The sequence below is a fragment of the Lycorma delicatula genome, chromosome 2 (genome assembly GCF_047948215.1).
Source record: "Lycorma delicatula isolate Av1 chromosome 2, ASM4794821v1, whole genome shotgun sequence".
Classification (NCBI taxonomy): domain Eukaryota; kingdom Metazoa; phylum Arthropoda; class Insecta; order Hemiptera; family Fulgoridae; genus Lycorma; species Lycorma delicatula.
Window position 1 is genome coordinate 70,516,232 of NC_134456.1, and position 22,996 is coordinate 70,539,227.

Here is a 22,996-nt window from a genome sequence, read left to right on the forward strand (position 1 = left end):
TTCCACACGACCAAGAAATTTGAAATTTCGCGTAAATTGCACATATTTAGCGTTCTTTATAGAAAAGCATCACGATTCAAAAATTTTTTTTTTATTAAAAAAAAGTCGTATCCTGCTTTATGAAAAGAAGTAATTTTATGATCGTATTGTTTGACGAATCTTAGACTAAACATTATAAATAAACCTCCTGCTACTTCCAGTTTTGTAGTTAAAAATATTAAAAAAATTATGATATTTCCTCAAAACGTCATCCCTAAAAATCTGACATAAAATTCAGTTAATTTTTTCTCATTAATAATCGCAAAATACTATGATTTGATAAGGCATGTAGTAGAAATTTCTTATTAGTGAAATCTTTGTTACTTTTGGAATTTTTAGGCACCTTTATAGAGGAGAGAGGATGATTACGTTATAATGTTAATCATCAAATCTTTCTTTTAATTGAGAACGGGTAGTTAAAACAATTTAAGGAATAATAAATGAAATATTTTTAGGTAACTTTTAATCTTTACATTAACTCGTGTTTTCGTAGAAAAGCATTGATCTACTCGTACATCAATTTATTTTCACGACGTGGTTTTGATCATTTTTTTTATTTTTAAGTAAGTATTTAAGTTAACATCATGCGTTAATGTGAAGCTCTTTTATAAAGCAATACTTCTTAAAATGGAAGTCGATTATATTATTATTAGGAAGCCCTTTAGCTAATAAGAGTTCTTTTCTTAAATTGTTTACAGTTTTAAAAGCTAATTTGAAATTGCAAATTAAATTCATTGAACATTTAAATTTTATCTTAATCCTCTAAAAACCTACGTTGAGAAATTCTTTTGTAGATCAGTATATTTAAGAGTAAGAATAATTTTGAATTATGGTACTTCCTTTTTTTTCGAAATCCTTTGAAAGCAATCTTTGTGTCTAAATATATGTACAAAAATTAAATATTAGCCCTAGAAATGTGAATTTTTGAACTGTTGTTCAAAAATTAGGGTTTGAAATCAAACGCAGGTGTTTTGCTAACACCTGTGATTTTTTTGCGTATAAGTAAACAGTGAAATAACAAAAATAAAAATAAATATAAAATAAAAAATATATTTGTGAAATAAATGAAAGCTGACTTGGGTTTTCAAAAATGTCTGAACCGTGAATTTATTTTTTATGATTATTTATTTTTTTTGTTAAAGAAACCGTTATACGTATTTATAAATTCCCTCGGTTGGAATCATTTGTTAACGAATGAATCGTAAAGTGTTGTTAATGAATGAAGCTTCTTTCATCAACACTTTACGTTAAGATTTTGATTTGGTATTGTCAAATTTTGGTTAAACAGCTTTGTTTAAATATTTTAATTACAGAATTGAAGAAAATCGCTCGGGAAATCGATATTTTTCTATTTCAGTTATTAATGCCACGAAAAAGCAAATTTTTAAGGTAACTTAATCCTTAATTCCTTTTTGTATGAACTTATATTTTATTTATTTGAGTATATTGATGAATTTTTACTGTTCCTGAGATGTAAATTTAAAAAAATGTACGGTGATTTGTAAAAGATTTTATTGTACATGACATCGCTTTGTTTTACGCTTAGTTTCTACTTCATACATATAATTTATTTCGAACTGTATTTACATATATTCTCTGTAGTAGTATCTATTACGGACATTTACGCTTCTCAAAAAATGAAAATGTACAAAAAAATATTTAAGTTTATTACAGCATTGAAGCCGATAATCCAGTCACCCTATTCCTCCGTGACTGTAAAGAATTATCCTGACGTATAATTTTGAACGACTAAACGTCAATCGGCTCTGCTGGTGAGATTGCACATCTACGAAACACTGCCGGATTTTACACGTACATCGTCTAGCTGTTTTCGTCATCATTCTCGTGAATAGTTTGATGTGTTAATATTTAAAATATTTTTGTTTGGTCGTGTTAATATTTTAATATCCTACATTTTCTAACATCTATTACTTCTTTTATTTGTTTTTGTTTGTATTATCTTTTTCATCCCTTTTCACTGCTGCAGTGTTTACTTTCACTTCAGAATAAACTTATCCTAAACTCGAAAGGCTTATCGTGTACCTCAACTTATTTCTTTTTGTTATAAGCATTTTATCACGTAACATTTTTCCTCTGATTCGTCTTGAAGCTTTGTTATTTAAAACTTTATCGATCTGATCAATTTTTTAAATTCTTCTAAAACATCAAAATTTCAAAAGAGTCTTTTATATTTTATTGTTTTCTTTCGCCATTCGTACGGCACTACAGACCATAAGTGTAAGTTTTAAATTTCTTTTTTATTTCCTAAATTATTTGGTAACTGAAAATTAATTTTGTTCAAGTTTGGTTTTTTGTTTAAATCGCTGCTAATCGTGCAAAATCTTACGATGTAAACGCTACTCTGTTTTTACTTAAAAACTAATTTCATTTAATTTTTTTTTTTATCTTTTTAGGCATAAATTAGATAATTTTTCATGTTTATATATTTTCTTTACGCCTTTTATATATATATGTTAATATATTTTTTATGAAAAAATGAGATAATTTTTCAAGTTTATATATTTATATTACTAATACGTCTAATTTCATCGTTATATTTTCCTTTCTAGTATTACCTTTGTTTTATCTTACATATATTAAAATGGAATTCATATCTAGCATTGAAGAGTTTAAAAGTCATTCTTTTAAAAAATAAAGAAAATCCTGAAAAAAAACAGAATTGAGTTTTGAATAGTTATGTTTACTTTTACAAAAATATGGATGGATAAGTAGGCTGCTTTAAATATTTAAAGCAAATATTTATAAGCCAAAGAAAACTTTTGCCTTGTTCATAATGTCTGATAATATTAATCCCCTCCATCAATTTGTTGCAAAACATACACCTTCTCCTTTAGAAGTTCGTGATGTTTCTTATAGATAACCCGTTAAATTACCCGCCGGCTTTGACTAGTGGTGAACGCGTTTTCCTAAATCAGCTGATTTGGAAGTCGAGAGTTCCAGCGTTCAAGTCCTAGTAAAGTCAGTTATTTTTACACGGATTTGAAAACTAGATCGTGAATACCGGTGTTCTTTGTTGGTTGGGTTTCAATTAACCACACATCTCAGAAATGGTCGAACTGAGACTGTACAAGACCACACTTCATTTTTACACTCATACACATCATCCTCATTCATCCTCTGAAGTATTATCTGAAAGGTAATTACTGGAGGCTAAACGGGAAAAATAAAGAAGAACCCCTTAAATTATAGCTCTATTCGTATTGTAGTTAACTGGGTAATTAAATAGTATTTTTAGTTCACTATTACCTGCGAAGGAGTTTACGGTGCAGCGTATTTTTGTATTATATTATTTTACTTGTTTTTATGGATTTGTTTGTTTTAAAACACCGAAGTAGAGTTCTCTTTTACGATTTTGTAAGCTGAAATCGGATTACATTGTTTTAAATTTATGGATATTTAAACTAAACTGTACTGTGTGCAGAATGTAACAGTATTGCTTAAAATTTATTTATTACAGGATTTTTAAATTGCTTTGAAACGGTGCGGTATGGTAATACCCTATTTACTTTGTTTTGTAATGCGTTACACTTTTTATACAATTTTACTTAAGAAAGAAAAAGTGAGTGAAAATATTCCACGTATGGCTTCTTTATCCTGAATAATGTTATGGTACGTTATAACAGTTCCCTTTTTGCAAATATATCGGTATACTTTTTGTATTATAGTAACGCAGTCTGTTGTTTGGTTCGGTCTAATTCATTTTATTGCTGTTATATTTTTATCCTGGTGTATTTTTAATTTAGACCGATCTGTTTTTATTATTCAGAAATGCAGATTATTATTTTTTTGTCGAGAAGTATTTCTTTTTTTTAAGAACAGATGAAATTAATTTCACTTATTCGTTATTCTATTTACAGTTAAGTAGCTGTCACATTCAAACGGGTGGTTACCGTTGTAGATATCTTTTGTGTTAGGGTATTTATAATGAAATTTAGTAGATGACCTAAGATTTAATAATATTTTATACGATATTTCGATGCGTTGGAGTGGCAACATTGGTTGTGGGCGCCAAATACCGGCTGATTGCAGAGTCGGAGTTGGCACTAGTTTAGTGAGTTAGTCGGTGAGGTGGCTGTGAGAGATTAGTTGGAGGTTAAATGTGTTTTGTTATTGTTGTCAATTTTTTTCGTTGTAATAGTTATGATATAGTTTCTTGGTGGCGTTATTGAAGTGATAAGATCCTGTTTACTGTAGGATGGAATCGGTATGACATCGACACCCCCTTCGTCGCCAAACCCACTTAAGACCGTCTTTAGTGGCGTTAGTTCGCAGGCGTCTAGGTATTGCCTAATTATAGTAACTTTCATGAACTTCTTTTTGTGTGTTGTAATCTATTATAAGTAAAAAATTACGTGAACTACTTTATAATGCGATATTTTATTTCTCTTACCGCAAATGATAAGGTCTGATCGGTTTTATGAATCGCTTACTGTTTTATGTATATAATTATGTTTACTGTTTATCCGGTAGCTGGTTTTCCTAAGTCTCTTTTAGCCACCATTGCAGTAAATTAGTTACGATTTTCATATAATTTCTAAGCAAAACGTTAACGCTTTTATTACGTTTATACGATTTATTTTGGTTGCGTTGTACAGTTTTTACATTTACACAGAGTTCGAAGGAAAAGTCTGAAGATCTTTTTCTTTAACCTTTTATCTAGGTAAAAAACAGAAATAATCATAGTTCATTTAGATGTTCTGTTTGCTTTATAATTTTTGTTACCAGCATTTCTTTTAAAAAGTAGCCGAAGAACTAAGTCGTTCTTTTTCCCCGAAAAATAAAAATCCATTATTTTTTTCTTTTTGAAGGAGTAACCAAGTGGATTTATTTCCCCCTCAATATGACGATGTTATGGTAATAACGATAAAAGCAAAACAAAAACTGGCTTGAAATTTTTGCGATTAGCTGTTAATCAACTATTATTTTTTATTAACTGTTAATGCCTCTATACTTTAGCCTCATTTTAAACAAAATTAATTTTTTTTTTAACTAATGTTTGATTTATGTAATGTAGACTGAGTCATTAACACTAGTTATTTAATTAACCTTTTTTTTTTAACTTTTTATTGACCGTTAAAACATACTCTTTTCTTAAGCAAAGATCGTTTTTAATTCGATGTGCGTTGTGCCGTAACTGTTACTGTTATCTTACAAAAAACACAAGACGACTTCCAAACATTTTACACCCATTTTCATGAATAACGAACAAACTATGATGCCAAATGCACTTGTTAAAATCGAGAAGTTCTATAGTCGTTTTATGTTGTCTTTTTCATTGAACAAATACATTTTCTCATATCAGCATGCCAAGACCACGCGATTGATAATGATTTTCAGATAATTGCATAGTGAAGCGACATCTTCATTATGTTCATATGTCGTATAAAATTTCATTACCTAGTTATTACTGGTGCCACTTGTACCCCTACCCGTTGTTTTTTATACAGTTATACTGAGACGATAATAAAGCAACAAATACCCAATTTCTTGTAGGAAACAGTGTATTTTATACACGCTGTCTTAGGTACATGATATACCATTTTCCGTAAATTCTAAGCTTGTTATATTTAATAGATGAATAATTATATTTTTTAATATATTATATGCCGTTTTTAATTTATTATAGATTGAAATTCGCGGTATGGAATTAAAATTAAGTTTGTTATTAATATTACACGTAAGATAAATCTATTTCTAGTCGCTTACCTTTACCTCACCTTTGGCGAAGTTATTTTTATTTTTCCGCCTTACATATTATTAATTGCTGTTTATTATTTTGCTTAATTTTGTTTATTTCTCAGATAATTGTTTTTTTTCAATATGAAGTTAAAGATTCATTATATCAACCTACCGTACGGCCTGTTTATTGTTAATATACTGTTTGTTGGCTTCAGTCTTTCTATTCATTTTCTGTTTTACTGCTTTCAGCAGGCCTACAACTATTCTTAAGTCTATTCTAAGTCTTATTAGTGTATCATTAGGAAATATAAAGTATCGGCCTGAACTGTAACATTGAACTTTTTCTGGATGCCACGTCCTCGCTCTTCTCCTAACCGCTGAGTAGTATTTTCGTATTTGCCTACGGAGTTTTATTTGACTTAAAAATCTTCTCTGCGTCTTTGGTTGAAGATTTTTTTTTAAATTTCGCATAATCTGATTCAATTTTACTAATGGTAATTAAGTACGGCACTTGAAGCGATTGAGGTATCCCTCTTCCACCGATATTAATAGAACAAAATGTAAAAAGCGACAAAAATCTCGCTAAAAATCTCAGTAGCGTTTCTTTTTTTTACAAATCGCAATGAATGCATTTTTACGCAATGTAATAGAAGATTATATGAATACTCGTATTTTGTTTGAATTGCTGAACTCTCTTCTTTTATTTTGACATTAATTTATATTAGAATTCTTTTTTTATTATTACTATAATTGGTAGCCCTGGTTTACCTTAAAGATTTCATGTAATGATTTCTTGAAGATGATTTTTTGTGCTTGTTGTATACATTAATTGGGATTTATTGATATTTGTGAAACAACGATCGAATTTATGTAAACTAACAAGTTCTATTACTTCTTTTTTTCCGATTCACCGATCTATCTTACTGTCTTGAACTTGGTCGGACGTACACTTGTTTTTACGCATTTTTTCTATTTAGCCTACGCATCCGTCGTAATTAATGCGTGCTTCTTTGAAAAGAAGGAACTGCCGATCCGTATATTGCTTTATTACGTTCTCGGTGGTGCTTTTACGGATACTTTTAAGGAGAAAAATGGGATAGATAAAAAGATAGGTGAAAAAATTCCCCAAACCCTTGTGGAGAATTAAATCTTAAGTGTATGTATAATGCGGATTAGTAGGGAAAACACTGGAAGATTTATAAAAAAGAGATGGAAGGGGGTAATGATCCTGAAAAATATGAAATTAATTCTGTGGTTCCTTACGATGTGTGTATTTTCTTTTGTTTACGTTTTTTTTAAATAAAAATATTTGTATTTTTAATTATATAAAAAATGAACCGAACTTATACCAGAAGATATTCCATTAAGCTTATATGATACTTATTTTAAATTCGCTTGATGGTGACTCGGTTTTTCTCCTCTTGAATAGCTATAAAAATCGATAGATACTTTGATAATTATCATTATTATTGTCATTAGATGAAATTAATTCTTTGCATTCTAATAGTTATTAAAACATATTACATTACTATGTTGTATTAAAAATGTTTAATGAACGGATAACTGGTTGCCATAAGTTGAAGTGGGAGTGCCACTTTGGTATGTCCTCAGCGTCGATAGACCGTTATCTTAGAAGTTTGTTGTACAATTTACTTTAACCAAAATTTTCCTGCGAGCTTATAATGATGCGCTACCGCTTTTCGTAAATTTAGTAAATTTTTTCGTGTTATTAATGTTGTTGTTTAAAGTGCACTTTGCAACATTGAGTTTAATTTTATTGTACTTTTTTGCGTTTAAAATACATGCAATTAATTCATAAACAGAATTATTATTCAGCGACCCATCTAAGTTGTAATTTTTGTTTTACTTTTATATAAAAATATTTTTATCTTTGATCATTCGAATGCACGCTTAGTCATAATTTTTAAAAGAGAGCTTAAGAAGAAGCTTAACCATTCTACTCGTTAGATTTACATTAAAATTTTATCGGACGAAAAAATATGCCGGGTAAGTCTTTACAGATTACTACATTTGCAAATGGTTTTTGAAATTATACTTGTCAATTAGAATGGTAATAGTGGTTTGCTTTTCTTCCTCTCTACCGGTGATCCTTATTTCTCGATAAATAATCACAACTTGTAAGGTATAATAGACGCAACCGATTAAAAATGTTTACTTACTATAAGATAGTTGTCATCGGTATCGATAACAATGGCTTTTAAGTTGGGAGAACTCAAATTAGTCAAACGGTCGTGGAACGGTCGTCCACTAATAGACCGTTATGTAAGAAAATAACGGTGGTTTCGCTAACGTGATACCCTTTTCTTATGTAGCTTATAACAGAAAAATCATTAAATTTTTTTTCTTCTTAAGACATTATAACTAATTTTATTTTATTAAAAACTCTTATTTAAATTTGACATATAAAAACTTAAGGATCAATTCCTCCTCGATTTAGTACTGTACTCATTTTTAACTGTGTTGTTTATTTCAAAAACTTGATTCTTTCAAGGTCAGCATTTCTTAAGACGGTTTGGTTGCTTTATGCTGGAGAAACGTTTTGGACATTTATAGTAAACGGCTGGTTTTATGTATATAATATTAAAATATTAAACATTTCATTGTAATAAAAAATAGTTTTAAAAGTTTACGTATATCGAGATTTTCCGTAAGTCTGTCTTCATGGCCATTTCAGTTGTTAAACAGTCATCATCAATAGATAATGAAGGGAAAAATTAATTTAAAACTTATATAAAAGAAAAAACTAATGAAATAACTGTTATCAATTATAGCAGCGATATTTTTAACTCATAAACTGGTTACAATTTAGAAAATTCCAATCGAAAGCCTAAAGTTAGGTTAAACACATTTAAATCACTGAAATCTTCAACTCGGATCGCCCACCGCGTCGAAATGCATGCTACTTATGTTAAAATAAATTTTCATCGGTTATGATGCAAAAACTTTATTGTTTAATAGTTTTTTTATTTAATTTTATTTATTAAAGTAAATAACAGAATTTTTTATTTATTTGTGAAAATTTTTCATCGGAAGAACCTCTCTAAATTTACGGCTCAGAATAACGGATCAGGGTTGACTACCACTGCCTAAACAGTCGGTTGGTTGGTTTTTTACTTTTATTCTATAAACGCTATTAGAAATACATACGTCTTTATAGGGTTACATAATTATTATTTGTTAAATTATGTTTAATTTTAGTTTTAATTCTTTTTGTATTCCTTTATAAATATTTAATTACTTTTTAACACAATTTTTTAATTTGTCTTATTAGCTCCTATCATTATTCTACTTATTAAACGAAACATTATTAAAGATATATGTGATGAAGAAAATTAAGAAATTCTTTTATAACGATCAGAATGTGTTTTTTAATCAAATCAAAAATTGAAATCGTTAGAAATTGTTCGTTTATGATCTGTCGTTCCTATTTAAATGGAAAAATTGGTATTTAATCGGTAACATCAAATTTTTTGATTTTGAGTAAACGTTTCTAATTAATTTTTACCGCGCGTATGTATGTACGCGCGGTACATACTGTGTAAATACTTTTTAATCGCTATAATTAAACCGCCATTAAAAATAAAATAAAATTATACCAGACTTAAAAACAATTTTGGAATACATCTATCGTTTATCTTTTTCATTTTGAATGACATTTTGAAGTTGTTTTTATTGTTTAAATAAGTGTTTTAACCGTCAGACATTCTACGAATAAAGGTTTTTTACTACGTGTGACGTCATTCTATGACGTCACCTGTGTATATGGCAAACTTGAAGTTTAGAAGAGAGGGGCTTCGTTAGGAGATCGTACATTTTACTGGTTTGTATCGTCACCGTGATAAATATGTTATTCGATTTAAATATTTATTAGCTTGCTTGACATGTATCTAATGAATTATGGAACTATATGTTTCAGTACATAAATAATTTTTCATTACCTGTAATGTATAATTTATACATGTTATCATTAATTTTATACAAAAGAAACACATGTTTCTTTTTTTAAGACTTTTATATATATATTGCAGAATGGATATTTTAATGGAAGAATCTTTTGAAATGAGAACAGGTGCTTAAGAAATAATAGTTTTGATATTGTGCACTATTTTTTTTTTTTTTTTACGTTTCAAATAATTAAATTTTCAGATTATGTACGAATATAATTCATTAAAATATTGTAAAGATTTTTTTCATATAAGCTATTTAAATGGTAATTTTTTTTAATGGTGTGAAAATTCTTATATTTGTGAGAGAATTTTAACCGTTGTCTCTTTCTCTTACGGTTTTTTTTGTGGTAAAGGAATGCTTAAGAAAATTAACATTCCAGTACCGTTGCTCCTATTGGCATGAAACTAGTTTTAATTTTGGCTGTTGAACCTGCTATAAAATATTTTTTCCGTTAGTTATTAACGGTCTTGTATGTTTTTCTTGTTTGGTTTATTAATTCGTTTTTTACTTTAAATAAAATTTTGATTTTATGAATTATTTTTTATTGTTTTATCGTGATTCTTTTAAACATAACCTTTTATAATTTATATTTTATATTTATTGTAAAAAGAACGTCATATTCATCTTATCTTACTTACATTTACTTTTTACTTTTAAAAAAAGGTGATATTTCGGCCTAAAATTTTGGTACGATAGTTAGTTTAATTGTTCAGTCGCAAGAGATTTGTTTTCAGTAACATTCACCTTTTAACATATTTTGGATATTTCTTTAACGTAAATTAATTGAATAGGGAAATTAAATATTCTTTCTGGATGTTTTCCGCGTTAAATTCTGCCTTTGCTTTCTTTTCATGTCATTTTTAATTTATTCTGCCTATAATCTAAATATCTTTGTGAACTTTGTTCTTGCAACGTTATTACGACATAGTTAATATTTTTCGCCGGATTCTTTTTAGCATTTTTATTTGAGTTGTAATTAGGAAGAGTATTTTTTGTCGTTACATACTTTTTAAAATTAAATTTTATTTTTTCTCTAAATTGTAAAATAATTATATTTGTAAGAATATGTTTTATCCGTTGGGTTTATGTTGGAGCTTGTACATTTGCCTCCGGTTGTTGCATCTAGTATAATTTGGTTGTTTACGATTTTTATTCGAAAAGTAATTCGACACATCTTATTATTCTTGCTGTAGTACGCTACGATACTGGTGTTTTAAGGTTTTTTTTTAATTGAAGCTCGGCATTTCTGTTATTCATAGTAACCTACATATATTGATTGATTAATGGAGATACATTTGCCTGTGTATTATACGATTTAATATTTACTAAACCGAATAATACTGTCTCTTTACACCTGAACCAATCGTTATTTGTTCAGAAGTGTAGACTCATGTTGTGCAAACACTTAAACTAAATTATTTAAATCGTATGTATATGTTATCGTACATTCAGCTACTTCTAAGTTCTATTATTGATTGTGTCTATAGTCGAGCAAGTACTGCGTTTACTAAGCTGTAATCCGCACATATAATTAATCATCAGTAGTGAAGTTGTGTGAACGTATAACTTAGTATTCTATTTGAAAATATCGGATAATGATGTTCTATTTAAATGTAGCCCAGAAGTGTTATGAAAGCCTTAGTTATTTTACAGTGCGTGTTTCTTCTAAACATTTATGAGATTTCTGTTGTATAATGATATTTCGTTCGTATTTGGAGCTGATTGGTTGTCAATTCAGTGATTGATTGATGTGCTTCCTAATTGCAGAATGTTTGCGAATTTTTGGGGTTTCTATAACAAAAACAGCTATTTAAAAAATATATATATATATATATTCACAAAGAGTTTTTGTTTTCTGTATGTCGGAGTCTGATATTAATCATTAATTTTCATATGTGGGGATAAAATTATAAAAATAATGTTTTCAGTACTTCTGTATTCTTCTCTATAATCACTTACCGTTAGTCTGACATTTTTTTTTATTCAGTATAAAATGTTTTGTTGCGAAATATTTATTATTTTTCATTTTTTTAATTAAACGTTTCATCTTATGTAATTTAAAATCGTTTTGTTAAAATTAAATATTAAAATGGATTTTAAAATAAAATGAAATATTTTAAAATGGATTTCTCCCTTCCGTAAAGTTTGTGCGAGAACCTTTCTCAGTTGGGAAGCTGTTTTTTCTTTATTTTTTTTTTAATGCATAGTATTTAGTATTCGGTGCGTTTTTGTGTTGTAATCTCATTTAATTCTTGAGATAATTTGGTCAAGAGAAATGAAAATATCACAAGATCTGTCTGATATCTAGTTCCCTAAGAAATGACTGCAACTTGTCTAAGCACAAAAAAAATCGAAAATTCAACCGGGACTAGTTTCATTTGGAAACAGCCGTTCTTTAAATGTTTGACATATAAACATGTTAAAAATGACACTGAAAGTAGAAAAATCTCAGTGTAGTATCAATTATTAAGTGATTTGATATTGTTTTTAATTTATCCTACCGATTGAAAAAGTGTAGTAAGGCATTGGGTCCCGCAGAAGGGCTTTATTGCTTTAGGCTATCTGTTACAGTCTTTCTTATGACTGTGACGTACGTGAACCACCATCTGAGGTATAAATAGCGAAAGTCAGAGTTGATTTCTCTGATTAATTAATTATATATCCGAAATAATTGTTTCATTTATAATTATATACTCAGCCGTTGTGGTCAATATGATATCACTTCTAGAAAATATCACCTCCTATCGGTTGGGTTGGCGTGCTGATATCTAGCAGTATATTCAGCTAAGGTAACGGCGAATATCTTATTCTTTCATTTTCTTATTAAGCTAATCGTGGAATTTAAAAATTTAGTTTTTAAGAAGTTGTGATATTTTTTGCAGTAGTTTTCTTGTCTCGATGTCATATGGCCTTCAGTGTTACGGCATCTAAAAAAATAATTTTTTTATAACGTGAAATTTTAACGTAGATATTTCCATTTGTTCGGGTTTTGAACTGTAAAATATATCGTAGTTTGGGTGTAGAGCATAAAGTTTTCAGGTTGCCCTATTAATGGAGTGCATTCATTGATGTTAAAAGATTGTGTGGTAATGTAGAATAAACTTATTTAGTTGATAAATATCAAGCTGCTACAAATGGTGTTTTCAATTTCTACATTATTGATATTCAAATTAATTTACCATGCTGATAAGTTTGCTTTTTTGTAAAATCTTGTGGCGAGGCAAGTTCTTTTTATTATAATTAGTGTGAATATTCCTGTACGTATTCTCCAAATACGTTTCCTTGGCCTTTTATTTTATACAATGGCTTTACAAAAAATTTTCCGGTGTGTTATCTCGATTTATTTCCCTTATTTTGTTACGGTTGGTAAAATTTAAACTTGAATTGTTAGCATCAATGTAACACATTTTTAATTAATCAAATAATACCGTTAATTAAAGAATGATGACATAACAATAATCATTACATAAAAAAGAAAAATGTGATAAATTTGTCTATATTTTAAAACCCTTAATTTGTTGTTTTTTTTTTTTTTTACCTTATTGGTATTATCCAAAGCTCAAAAATTGTATGCGTGTTTATAAATGAATCTGACATATATCACGTGATCAAATGAATGAATAAATGTATGCGTTCTTTTGTGTTGGATTTTTTAAATAACAATGAATATTTTCACCTGCCTAAAGTTGTTTTTACATTTATCATGGATGTTATTTCGTATTAATTGCACAATAAAACAAAACAATATTCAAATATCCTGCATTTGTGTTATCTGTCTGCACAGGTATAAATAATTCAACTCCAATATAGTACGTCAAGTTTTTTAATATTATTTTTACTTCCTTATACGAAGTAAAGGAAGTATTGTTATCGCGAAAAATTTAGATTTTCTGATTCCAACGGAAATATCCATTTTGACCATCCTTGAATCCACTTTTAACTAGTTTCGGCGTGACGAAACTACCGACGTACCTTTCTATTTCGTATAGCTCAAAAACGATTAACCGTAGGATGTTGAATTTTTGAATTTAGGACTGTTGTAACATCTAGTTGTGCACCTCCTTTTTTTATTGCAATCGACTAGACCAAAACTGTCCGAAAAACCCCGAAATCAAAAACAAAATTGGATTTTGTACTCTTTCTTAATTGCAGTAATAAACCCTTTTTGAGAGATTTTCAACGATTTATATCATAAGCGGTACTTATTTTCAGTGATTCCAGAGTTATAGAGAAATAAAATTTTAATTAATGAAATATTTGGATCTTACAAGGGGAAGGAAGGCACGTCGGTTCGAATCAGACTTCATCTCCTTTTTTAACCTTTTTTTTTTTTAATATAAATATATCGATTTATTAATAATTATTAACCTCTGTTTGTAAAAACATTTTTACAATAAATAATAATTCAATAATAATAAAATAAAAAAGAAATGTAAAAATATCAGAAGTTATTAATGAAAAAATTTTATGTACTTTTCATTTAAAAAAACATATATATCAGTCATTTAATAGGCGTACAAGGAAGTCATGTGATGTCCACATCATATTTTTTCTCAGTAAAAAGTATTATTTGTTGAACGCTTTCATATAAAACAAATTTTTCTTTCACCCTAACATTCCTTTTATGTATAATTAAAATCTGTATATATACACATATATTAAAATTAAAATGTATATAATTTTTTAATGGGGGTGCTTTTTTGGTAAAACTGAAGTTTTTTAACGCTTTTGATAAGTTCTATCTCTCAGCAGCGTTCTATTATTTGGTTGAATTACCTCATTGTTATTTTTAATTTTTTTTTTTAATTAGTGTAATCGATGTAAAACCGGTTTTTAATTCATGAAATACAGGTTCGAATTCAGTTTTAAATTGTAATTGACGTTTGTTTATCGTACTTCAGTTATATTATATTAAACTTGTGGTTCCTTCATTTATGGAAGAGATTATGATAACTTACTGTCACCCACCATCGTTTGCTACGAATTTAAACAGTTCAGGTGGTCCGTTGTGAGGAGAAGACAAGCATTGATTCACCTGATATCCGCTTACTACACCAAGAAAAAGAGAAGAGAAACTTTCATGACACAGTTTGTGCGAATACGGGAGTAAAATTATTTTTATGGAACGGTTGAATAGTAGAGATTAACCCGATATTATTCGAAAGTTTACGAAGATTAAATAATTTGGACCTTCGCCACTCCTGCCCACCCGTTCACCCCCCACTGTCGCGAAGAAAAGAAAAGCGACTTACCTGATTACTATTCTCATATTTTTTTCGCGACTACTCTCGAATTTATTCGTTTCCTTAGCTGAAGAAGTTTCTTCTTTTCGTTTCTCTTCCTCGCTACTTTACCCGATTCCCCGTGCTTCATCTAGTAGTATATTTTAGGGAAGGGGAATAGAGCTTGTACATCTCTAGTTCAAGGTTAAAATTTAATAAATTACTTTTCATTTAGATTTTATTGCTCTTGTTACCGAAATACTCTGATGATTCTGCAGTTCATTATTTTAAATGCCGACCTGAGGCTTGATGAGAAGGCTGCAGAACTGAAATATAGGGGTATAACGTGTAGACGAAAAAAATCATAAGATAGTACTAGTAAATATACTGTAAATATGATACAGTATTCTTTAGACTTCTATGTTAAAGACACTATGAACGGTATCGGATTAGGAAGACGTTTTCTTTTTCATTTATTTACGTATTATTATGTTGCTAGAATTTAATGTCGCTTAAAAATAACCCCTGTAAGAATAAAAATATATGTAACTCATTAATCGCAATGAACTCTCTAAAAGAATTTAGTAAATGTTGACAGTGTAAATTAAATAAAAAATATGGTCATTTTAAAAAGAAATTACAGTGCGATAAATATGAGAAATAAAAGTTGTAGATAAATGAAAGCGAAAACTTTTTTAAGTGAAAAGCGGTCTCGTCCGGTAGTTGGTGTACGAGTATTGACACAGTTACAGGTTACCTAATATAAATTAAAACTTTTGAAATTAAATTGATTTCAAATTAAATTTTGGGGTTTTAGGCAATAAATTACCGTGGTAGATTAATTCGATATTAAATTATTTTTTATTGCTGTTTAATTTCCCTTTTTCTATGTTTTTTTTTTTTTACTTTTTTTCTATGTTTTTGCATTGCATAAATAAAAATAAGAATAAAGAGGACAATTGTTTACATATATATTTTTTTATTATTATTAAGAAAGAAAATATTATTTTCGTATAATTTTGACTCCATTTAAAATCGTTTATAGCCTACTTAACTGCTGTAGACGTAATGTTTTAGTAATATTAATTTTAAAAAAATCTTTTACTAATGTTTATTTTTGTAAGTTAACTAATTTTTTACGTTTTATCTTACAGATTGCGTTGTTGTATTTTTCATTCGTGTGTAAAATTAAGTATATTTATACCGTTAAAGTACTAAGTTGTAATTTTTTTATGTTAAAAAAGTTAATCGAATTTAAAGTTGATAAATTGGCTTCTGTGGAAATAAAATGTAGATCGATCATTACCTAATTAAGCAGAATGGATTGCATTTTTTCTTTACTTAAAATATTAACATTTTTGCTGTATTTTATTTTTTAGTAATCGCATTAAAAAAAGTTTTCGTCATCAGATCGGTAATTCTTTGCTATATGAATACTATTTTTGCTGGTCATTTTATCGTTTGTTTTCAGATTTACATTTTATTTGTTTAACATTGGATGAATTCACAGACCACCATTGTTTTATCATTCATTATAACCCTGATATTATCATGATGACCTTGTCCGTAGGTTTTGTTTTTAATTATTGATACTTCGTACATGCAGTTGTGTTCATTATTTGATTAAATGCCGCTTGCATTTTTATTGATTACGTCGGTTTATATTTATGTTTTATTATTGTAATTTTACATTATTATTACCGTACTATAGTCGTGAATTCTCTCAATTATTTGTGTGCTATTTGTTGTACACCTGTTGGTTAAACGGTAGTGAATTATTAATAGTAACTCTATTGCGTAATTAATTATCCTTCCTTAGAAAATATTGATTATTTTGTTTTTAAGTAATTGGCTATTGCTGTATGTACCGTATGCTTTTACAGATAAAATAATATATTTACTTGGAAAAAATATCGGTACTTATGGCTGTTGCAAATGTTTACTTTACCCGTATCTTTTTTTTGTTGGCGCTGCACTCGTCAGTTAGCCTTGACCTCTTCGCCATAAGCCTTCCAGCGTTGTCCTTAACAATTTCTCACATCTTTCCTGCCCATCGTCACTTCCTCCATCTTCCTTCTATCGTTCGTGTTTCTTCGAATGATCTTTTTTCTTCAGGAGCAAATTTAACTTTTTGGTATCCTACCTTGTCTATTCCGTTTGCTGTTCTTTCGTTGTTATGGAATTTAATAATTCTTTTTGTGAAGAATTACGTTAAAAAAGAAGGGAGAGCATTTTCGGTTGAATTCAAGAGTCTGTTTTTGTATACTATAATAATTCCTATTATTTATTATTTGCTTACGTGATTAGATACTTCTAGACGTTTTCTCCTAATTAATATTGTTTATGTATTTTAATATTACGAAGCACAATAAAGAATAATAATTAACCAGATAACATTTTTTTTCTAATATTGATTTACATCGGTTATGTGTTTTCCATAACATCAGTTAAAATTTAAAGGCGAATGATTTTTGAACCGGGTTATTTTTTATACTAAGTAAGCCTTTGGATGACGTATAACTACTTTCCACTTTACATAATAGTGTTAAATAAAATGTAGATTGATCATTTACCTAATAAGCAGAATGTATTGAATTTTTTCTTTAGTTAAAATTAGTTGTTTTAATTGTAACATTTTTGCTGCATTTTGTTTTTTAGTAATTGCATAAAAAAAATAAAATTTTTCGTCATCAGATCGGTAACTCTTTCCGATTATGAATACTATACTTTTTATTTTCATATTTGTTTGGGAGATATTTCAATTTTAAATTAAACAAAAATAAAAAAAGGTCGAGATTTATGTTCCATTCGTTTGCAATATTTTTTGTGTATTTTCAACCCGTGCACTGTTTCCTGGATACTTTCAGTATTTTATAAAAATGGTTTTTCTGGTCTGACATTTAAAAGTATTTCCTTTGCCGAATTTAAGAAAGTTAATTGAAAAAGTTTACGTAAAAAAAATATTCTTTTTTACGTTTAGATAGTATTAGTTCACGTTCAGAAGCGGTTGCAGTTACCTTTCTCTCTATTCATTTCTTTTATTATTTCTGTCAAAGCGAAGGTTTGTCACAGTTTGAATTTCATGGTTCCGGCTTTTTTTTCATACGGGCGGCATTGTTTTAATTAAACTTATACATTTTTAATAACACTAAAACATACAGGTTTAAAAAAAAACCATTAGGTGATATAATTATTTTTTATTTTCGAGTATTTCAGAAGGTTTTATTAAAATATTTGTTACAGGGTTTTTTTTATTAAAAAAAAATTAACATCTTTAACACGAATAAATAAAAATAGAATCAAATAATTTGGTATTAAAATTTTTTAATAATTCAGTATCGATTTAAATTACGTCAAATATTTTTTTGTTTTGACATTTTATTTAATTAAGTTACGTTTGGCCCGTTTATTTACACTTACGGAATGCAGGCAGTATTTGATTTTATTAATTACGTTTTTATTACGGATTCTCCTTGATCTTAAATTATTACAAATTAACGTAGGTTAAGTATTGCGCATAGCAAATTATAAAATAAAGTTTAGAATCCACGGTCTCCACTACTCTACTTTGTCCTTACATTCTTAAGTTAAAATTTGTGTGTCACAAGATAGTACTCTCTATATACTTCTTTTACCAGTTAATGATTTTTGTTATTTAACAATCGTATCAATTTTTAAATTTTATTTTCAATTAAAATTGTGCGTTAATTTTTTTTAAAGAGTAAGTTATTCGTTAAAAATTTTCCGTGAGACTAGCTATTAAAAGTACGATAATTGAATGTGACATTTAAACGAAAAACACCAATTTTTTCGTTTAAATTACACATGACTTTCGAGGTTTCTGCCATATTGATTGGTCTATTAATATTTCATTTGTAAAATGAAAGCTTTTAAAAGAACCGAAACTTATTTCAAATAAATTTGTTTAATTTGCAATAACCGCGCGGTAGGAAGTCTGTAGACATCCGGCCGTAAAAATCTATCAAACCCCTCCCGATTAAATCTACAAACATTGAGGGAAATGGGTGTATAAAGATGAAAATATAAGCTAAATTTTTTTTTTAATTAATTATACTATTGACTTTTTTTACATTTAACTTTCAAGTTAAAATTAAAAATGATTTTCTTGAAAAAACAAAGTGTTGTGTGTGTGTATAATATATTTGGGTGGAGTGCAGTTACTAAATAAGAGGAAGGAAGCTCTTAGTTTTAATATGAATTGAGCAGCATAGACTGTAATTACATTGACCCAATTTGGTATGTCTAAATGTAGTCAATCTTAACACCTGTTACCAATGAAAATTCACCTCTTGCAAAGTATCTTTGGCGATGGGTTTCCATGTGTTGTTTATTCTGTCACTTGGGTATTTTAGAGATGCCAATTATTTGATCATATTGTCAGATAAATTTCTTGTTTGAATAATTCTGTCGAATTTAATTTGTTTTATTGCTTTTTATAAATTTGCGTGTGTCCGATAAAGATTGCATGCATGTCTGATAAACTTTACTGATTTTGTATTCAAAGTTTTTTGTGATTATCTTTGTTAAAATTTGTTAAAAATTTCTGTATACTTCTTTTACCAGTTAATGATTTTTGTTACTATTTTTTAATTTGTTCAATTAAAATAATGTGGTAATATTTTTTTAAATTTTAAGTTATTCGTTAATGATTTTTCATGAGACTAGTCATTAAAATATATGATAATGAATGTGACATTTAAACGGTTAACACCAATTTGTTGTAATGCAATTGACTTCAATTTCAGGATTTTTTAAGGTTAGGAAAAAAACATTTATTTGTAATTTATTATTTCTGCTGAGTAATTGTTCATATAGAACAAACTGCATTCGTGTGATTATTTGTAGTGATGCATATTAATCTATAATTCATGCATTTCTAATTCTTGCAACTTATTGCTTGGAAAGTGTAATTTTCAGCATTTAATTGCCTTTAACAATCTTTTTTAATGAACTTTTAGTAAACCACAGTTTTTTATGTTGGTAACTTTTACAATATTAAGTTTTGGGGGATTTTTAGCTTTAGAGGGTTAGTTATTTTATAATAATAAATATTCATTTATGAAAATTTAATAAGAATGTAAAGTATCAAAGAAGAAACTCCAAAAAACGGATAATGACTAGAATAAGTATGTGTACAATCTAAGGCGTAAAAAATTTAATTCTTCGGTTATCATGTATTCATTCTTTAACTTAGAAAAAAAAAATTGAACATTTTTCATTTTATTCTAGATTTTTCCATGACTGTGTAGCGACTTATATATATATATATCATAGCGACTGATATATTTATCATAGAACATTTTATTTGTTGATTTAACAAGATCGACTGTAAAGACTATATTTTTTTTAAGTATTAATTTATTTCAAATATTTTTTATTTGTTTCTACATTTTATTCAAATAAGCTTATAAAAATTATTCTATTTGAGATTTTTTTTTTTATTTACATTTTATGTTGTTATAATCAGTATTTTACAGAGGTTGTTTGTCAACTTAACAAATCCCAGAAGGCCTTTTGATTCACTAATATGCCTTTTGATCCACACTATTACATTTTCTGGATACGACCTACCCTTTTTATGTACATTACGTTCTTATGAGATAATGAATATATCTATTTAAACACTTGTTAATTTTTATTTATTTTATGTATTCATTGTTTTCTTTATTCTGTTATGTAAACAACTTTTAAAAATCAATCGTTCAAATTTTGTTATTGGTTATGATAGTTGTATTACTAAATAGTATACCTTCTTATTTATTGACTGTTCTCCAGAAGTTGTGGGTTGACGTGTGGGATGATTGAAGTACCATTATTGTAGTAAGAGAAATCTTAGCATATATTTTAGTTAATATCATGAATGGAAAACATTTTTCATTAAGCGAAGTTGAAATATTATGACTTGAATGAATATATAAATGTATGAAGCTTAAGTGATAGGAATGACTATGTCTTGTTCTAAATACATTTTTAAAAAGTTACTTTAAAAGCGAATTTAAATGTATGTATTTACATTGTATGACATGACTTTTTTTATGATCGTACAAAAAGCAGGTCAAAAATTTTGATTTGTCTATTATTTCTCTACAACAGTTTTGTATGTGTGTGAATATTATATATATATATATATATATATATATATATATACGCACAGGTTTGATAAGTTGCCAATAAAATTCAGTGATGCATTCAGCCACTGTGTTTGGCAAGACTGATTCCTATTTAATTTTCAATTTTCTATTAGTAGTTCAAATTTTATATTTTCTTTGACATAAATTGTTCATGTTCTCTTCATACATGTAATGCTAAGAGTTGATTTTGTTGTAAAATTTATTTTTTCTTCACTTTTAATATCTAAATTTGATTTTAAAGAAATGAAAATGATTATATGTAGTGTAATTTTAAAATATAATTTATTTTTTGTAAGTTTAAGAGATATCTTTCGGAATTTGATGAATTTGTCAGTTATTTAAAAAAAAAGTAGTAAATAAATAATTGCTATGATTTCCACTTGCAACACCATCCGTATTTTTTTATTAGTACCAGGGGTTGAGACTATAAACCGATTGCTTTTTTGTTAGAAATTATGAGAATGGTATTCGTATTAGAATATATTTTGCTGTGTGGATTAAAAGCTGATGAAATGGATATCAAGAATTCTGTGTTTATTGTCTTGTATAGTTAACCTAATGGGGTCCTCGACCTACTGTCACTTAGGTGTGCCATGTAACCAGCTCCATATTGTGTTTGATTGAATAATGCATAGCTAAAACTCTAGTTGGGTTGAGTTTCTCTCTAATAACTATATAATTTTTTGTTTATATTAATGGCAGTTTAAGTCATCATAGTGAATACTCTGTATCAAATTTACAGTAAATTTAATGAATCTGTTAATTATGTTAAAAATTTAAACTTATATATTTACTGTTTTTTTTCTTTTTTTCATAAGACCTGAAAGCCTTCATGTATTTAGATGACTTCAGATTTATCTTAGGACATGCTCACTTGTTATTTTTATGAGATTTGTTCTAATGTAGTAGGACATTTTTTGGTTTTCTGTAAGTAAGCTAGGTAACAGATCCTTTTAATTCTTGTAGCATAATTGGACATTTCTGAATTTCCTTTATTTATCGTAATCAGGTTTTTTTATGTAGGAAAAAAAAATGATTTATCTTTTATAATTGATTTATTATTTGATATAGGTGTTGTAAGCATTAATCTTATTGCTTCAGAAATAAAATTAGTAGTTCTGTGTATGTATAAAGTTTTTACTCATGAAAAGGATAACTTAACCAGTTTATTTAAGTTCCGATAACATACTATGGAAACAAATTCATTTTGTGCCGTTAATCAATGGTATTATGTTCATACTTTGTAATTTTCTACAGTGTTATGCTGTAATGCTTTCCAGTTATATTTTATTTTGTTGGATTTGACTGTTTTTTACAAATTGTTAATTAAAATTACTTAATAGTTAATTTCGTTCAATTTTAATCATTTAAAGATTTTTTCTTTCTTTTTATAGGTGGTTTAAGCATTTCTCAGAAGCTGCTGAGGCTTACAAGCAGCGAGATGGTCGCAACAGAAAAGCGGATGCTGCAGCTGCAGCAGCAGCTGCACAGCATGAGCTTGATGCAGCCGCTGACCAAGACAAAACCAAAGAGTGAGTACTATACTTATGTAATAAATTTAAAAATTAATTTTTTATTACTGATGTGTGAGATGTCTTTAAATATGATTTTGATTAAGAATTGTTGATGATGAATTAATTTAAAAATATTCTTCATTTATATTCATTTTCTCAAACATTCTGTTGTAAATAATTTCACTCTGGTAACATTCAAGAGTGACATTACAATGACTGTTGCCTGGACTGTTACCCCTTGGTTTTTTGATTTTACCCCAATGTCACCATTGTTTTTCTTAAATGTTGTCTATCATAAAGACAGCAGCCATAAGTCTTGAGCCAGTTCCAAAGATACTTCACATCACATTGTTTTACATTTAAACTGGAAAAACTATAAACAACATTTTTAAAGAGTATA

The 22,996-nt window shown here is 28.0% G+C and overlaps 1 protein-coding gene across 8 annotated transcripts in view; it reads left to right on the forward strand.

Moving 5' to 3' along the window:
• RhoGEF2 (Rho guanine nucleotide exchange factor 2) overlaps positions 1-22,996 on the forward strand; it is a 1,010,441-nt gene that overhangs the window by 950,056 nt on the left and 37,389 nt on the right. For all 8 annotated transcript variants that reach the window (XM_075355529.1, XM_075355530.1, XM_075355526.1 and 5 more), the window contains one exon: positions 22,477-22,614. In XM_075355529.1, the coding sequence (XP_075211644.1) occupies positions 22,477-22,614 (138 nt within the window). The remainder of the gene's footprint in view (positions 1-22,476; positions 22,615-22,996) is intronic.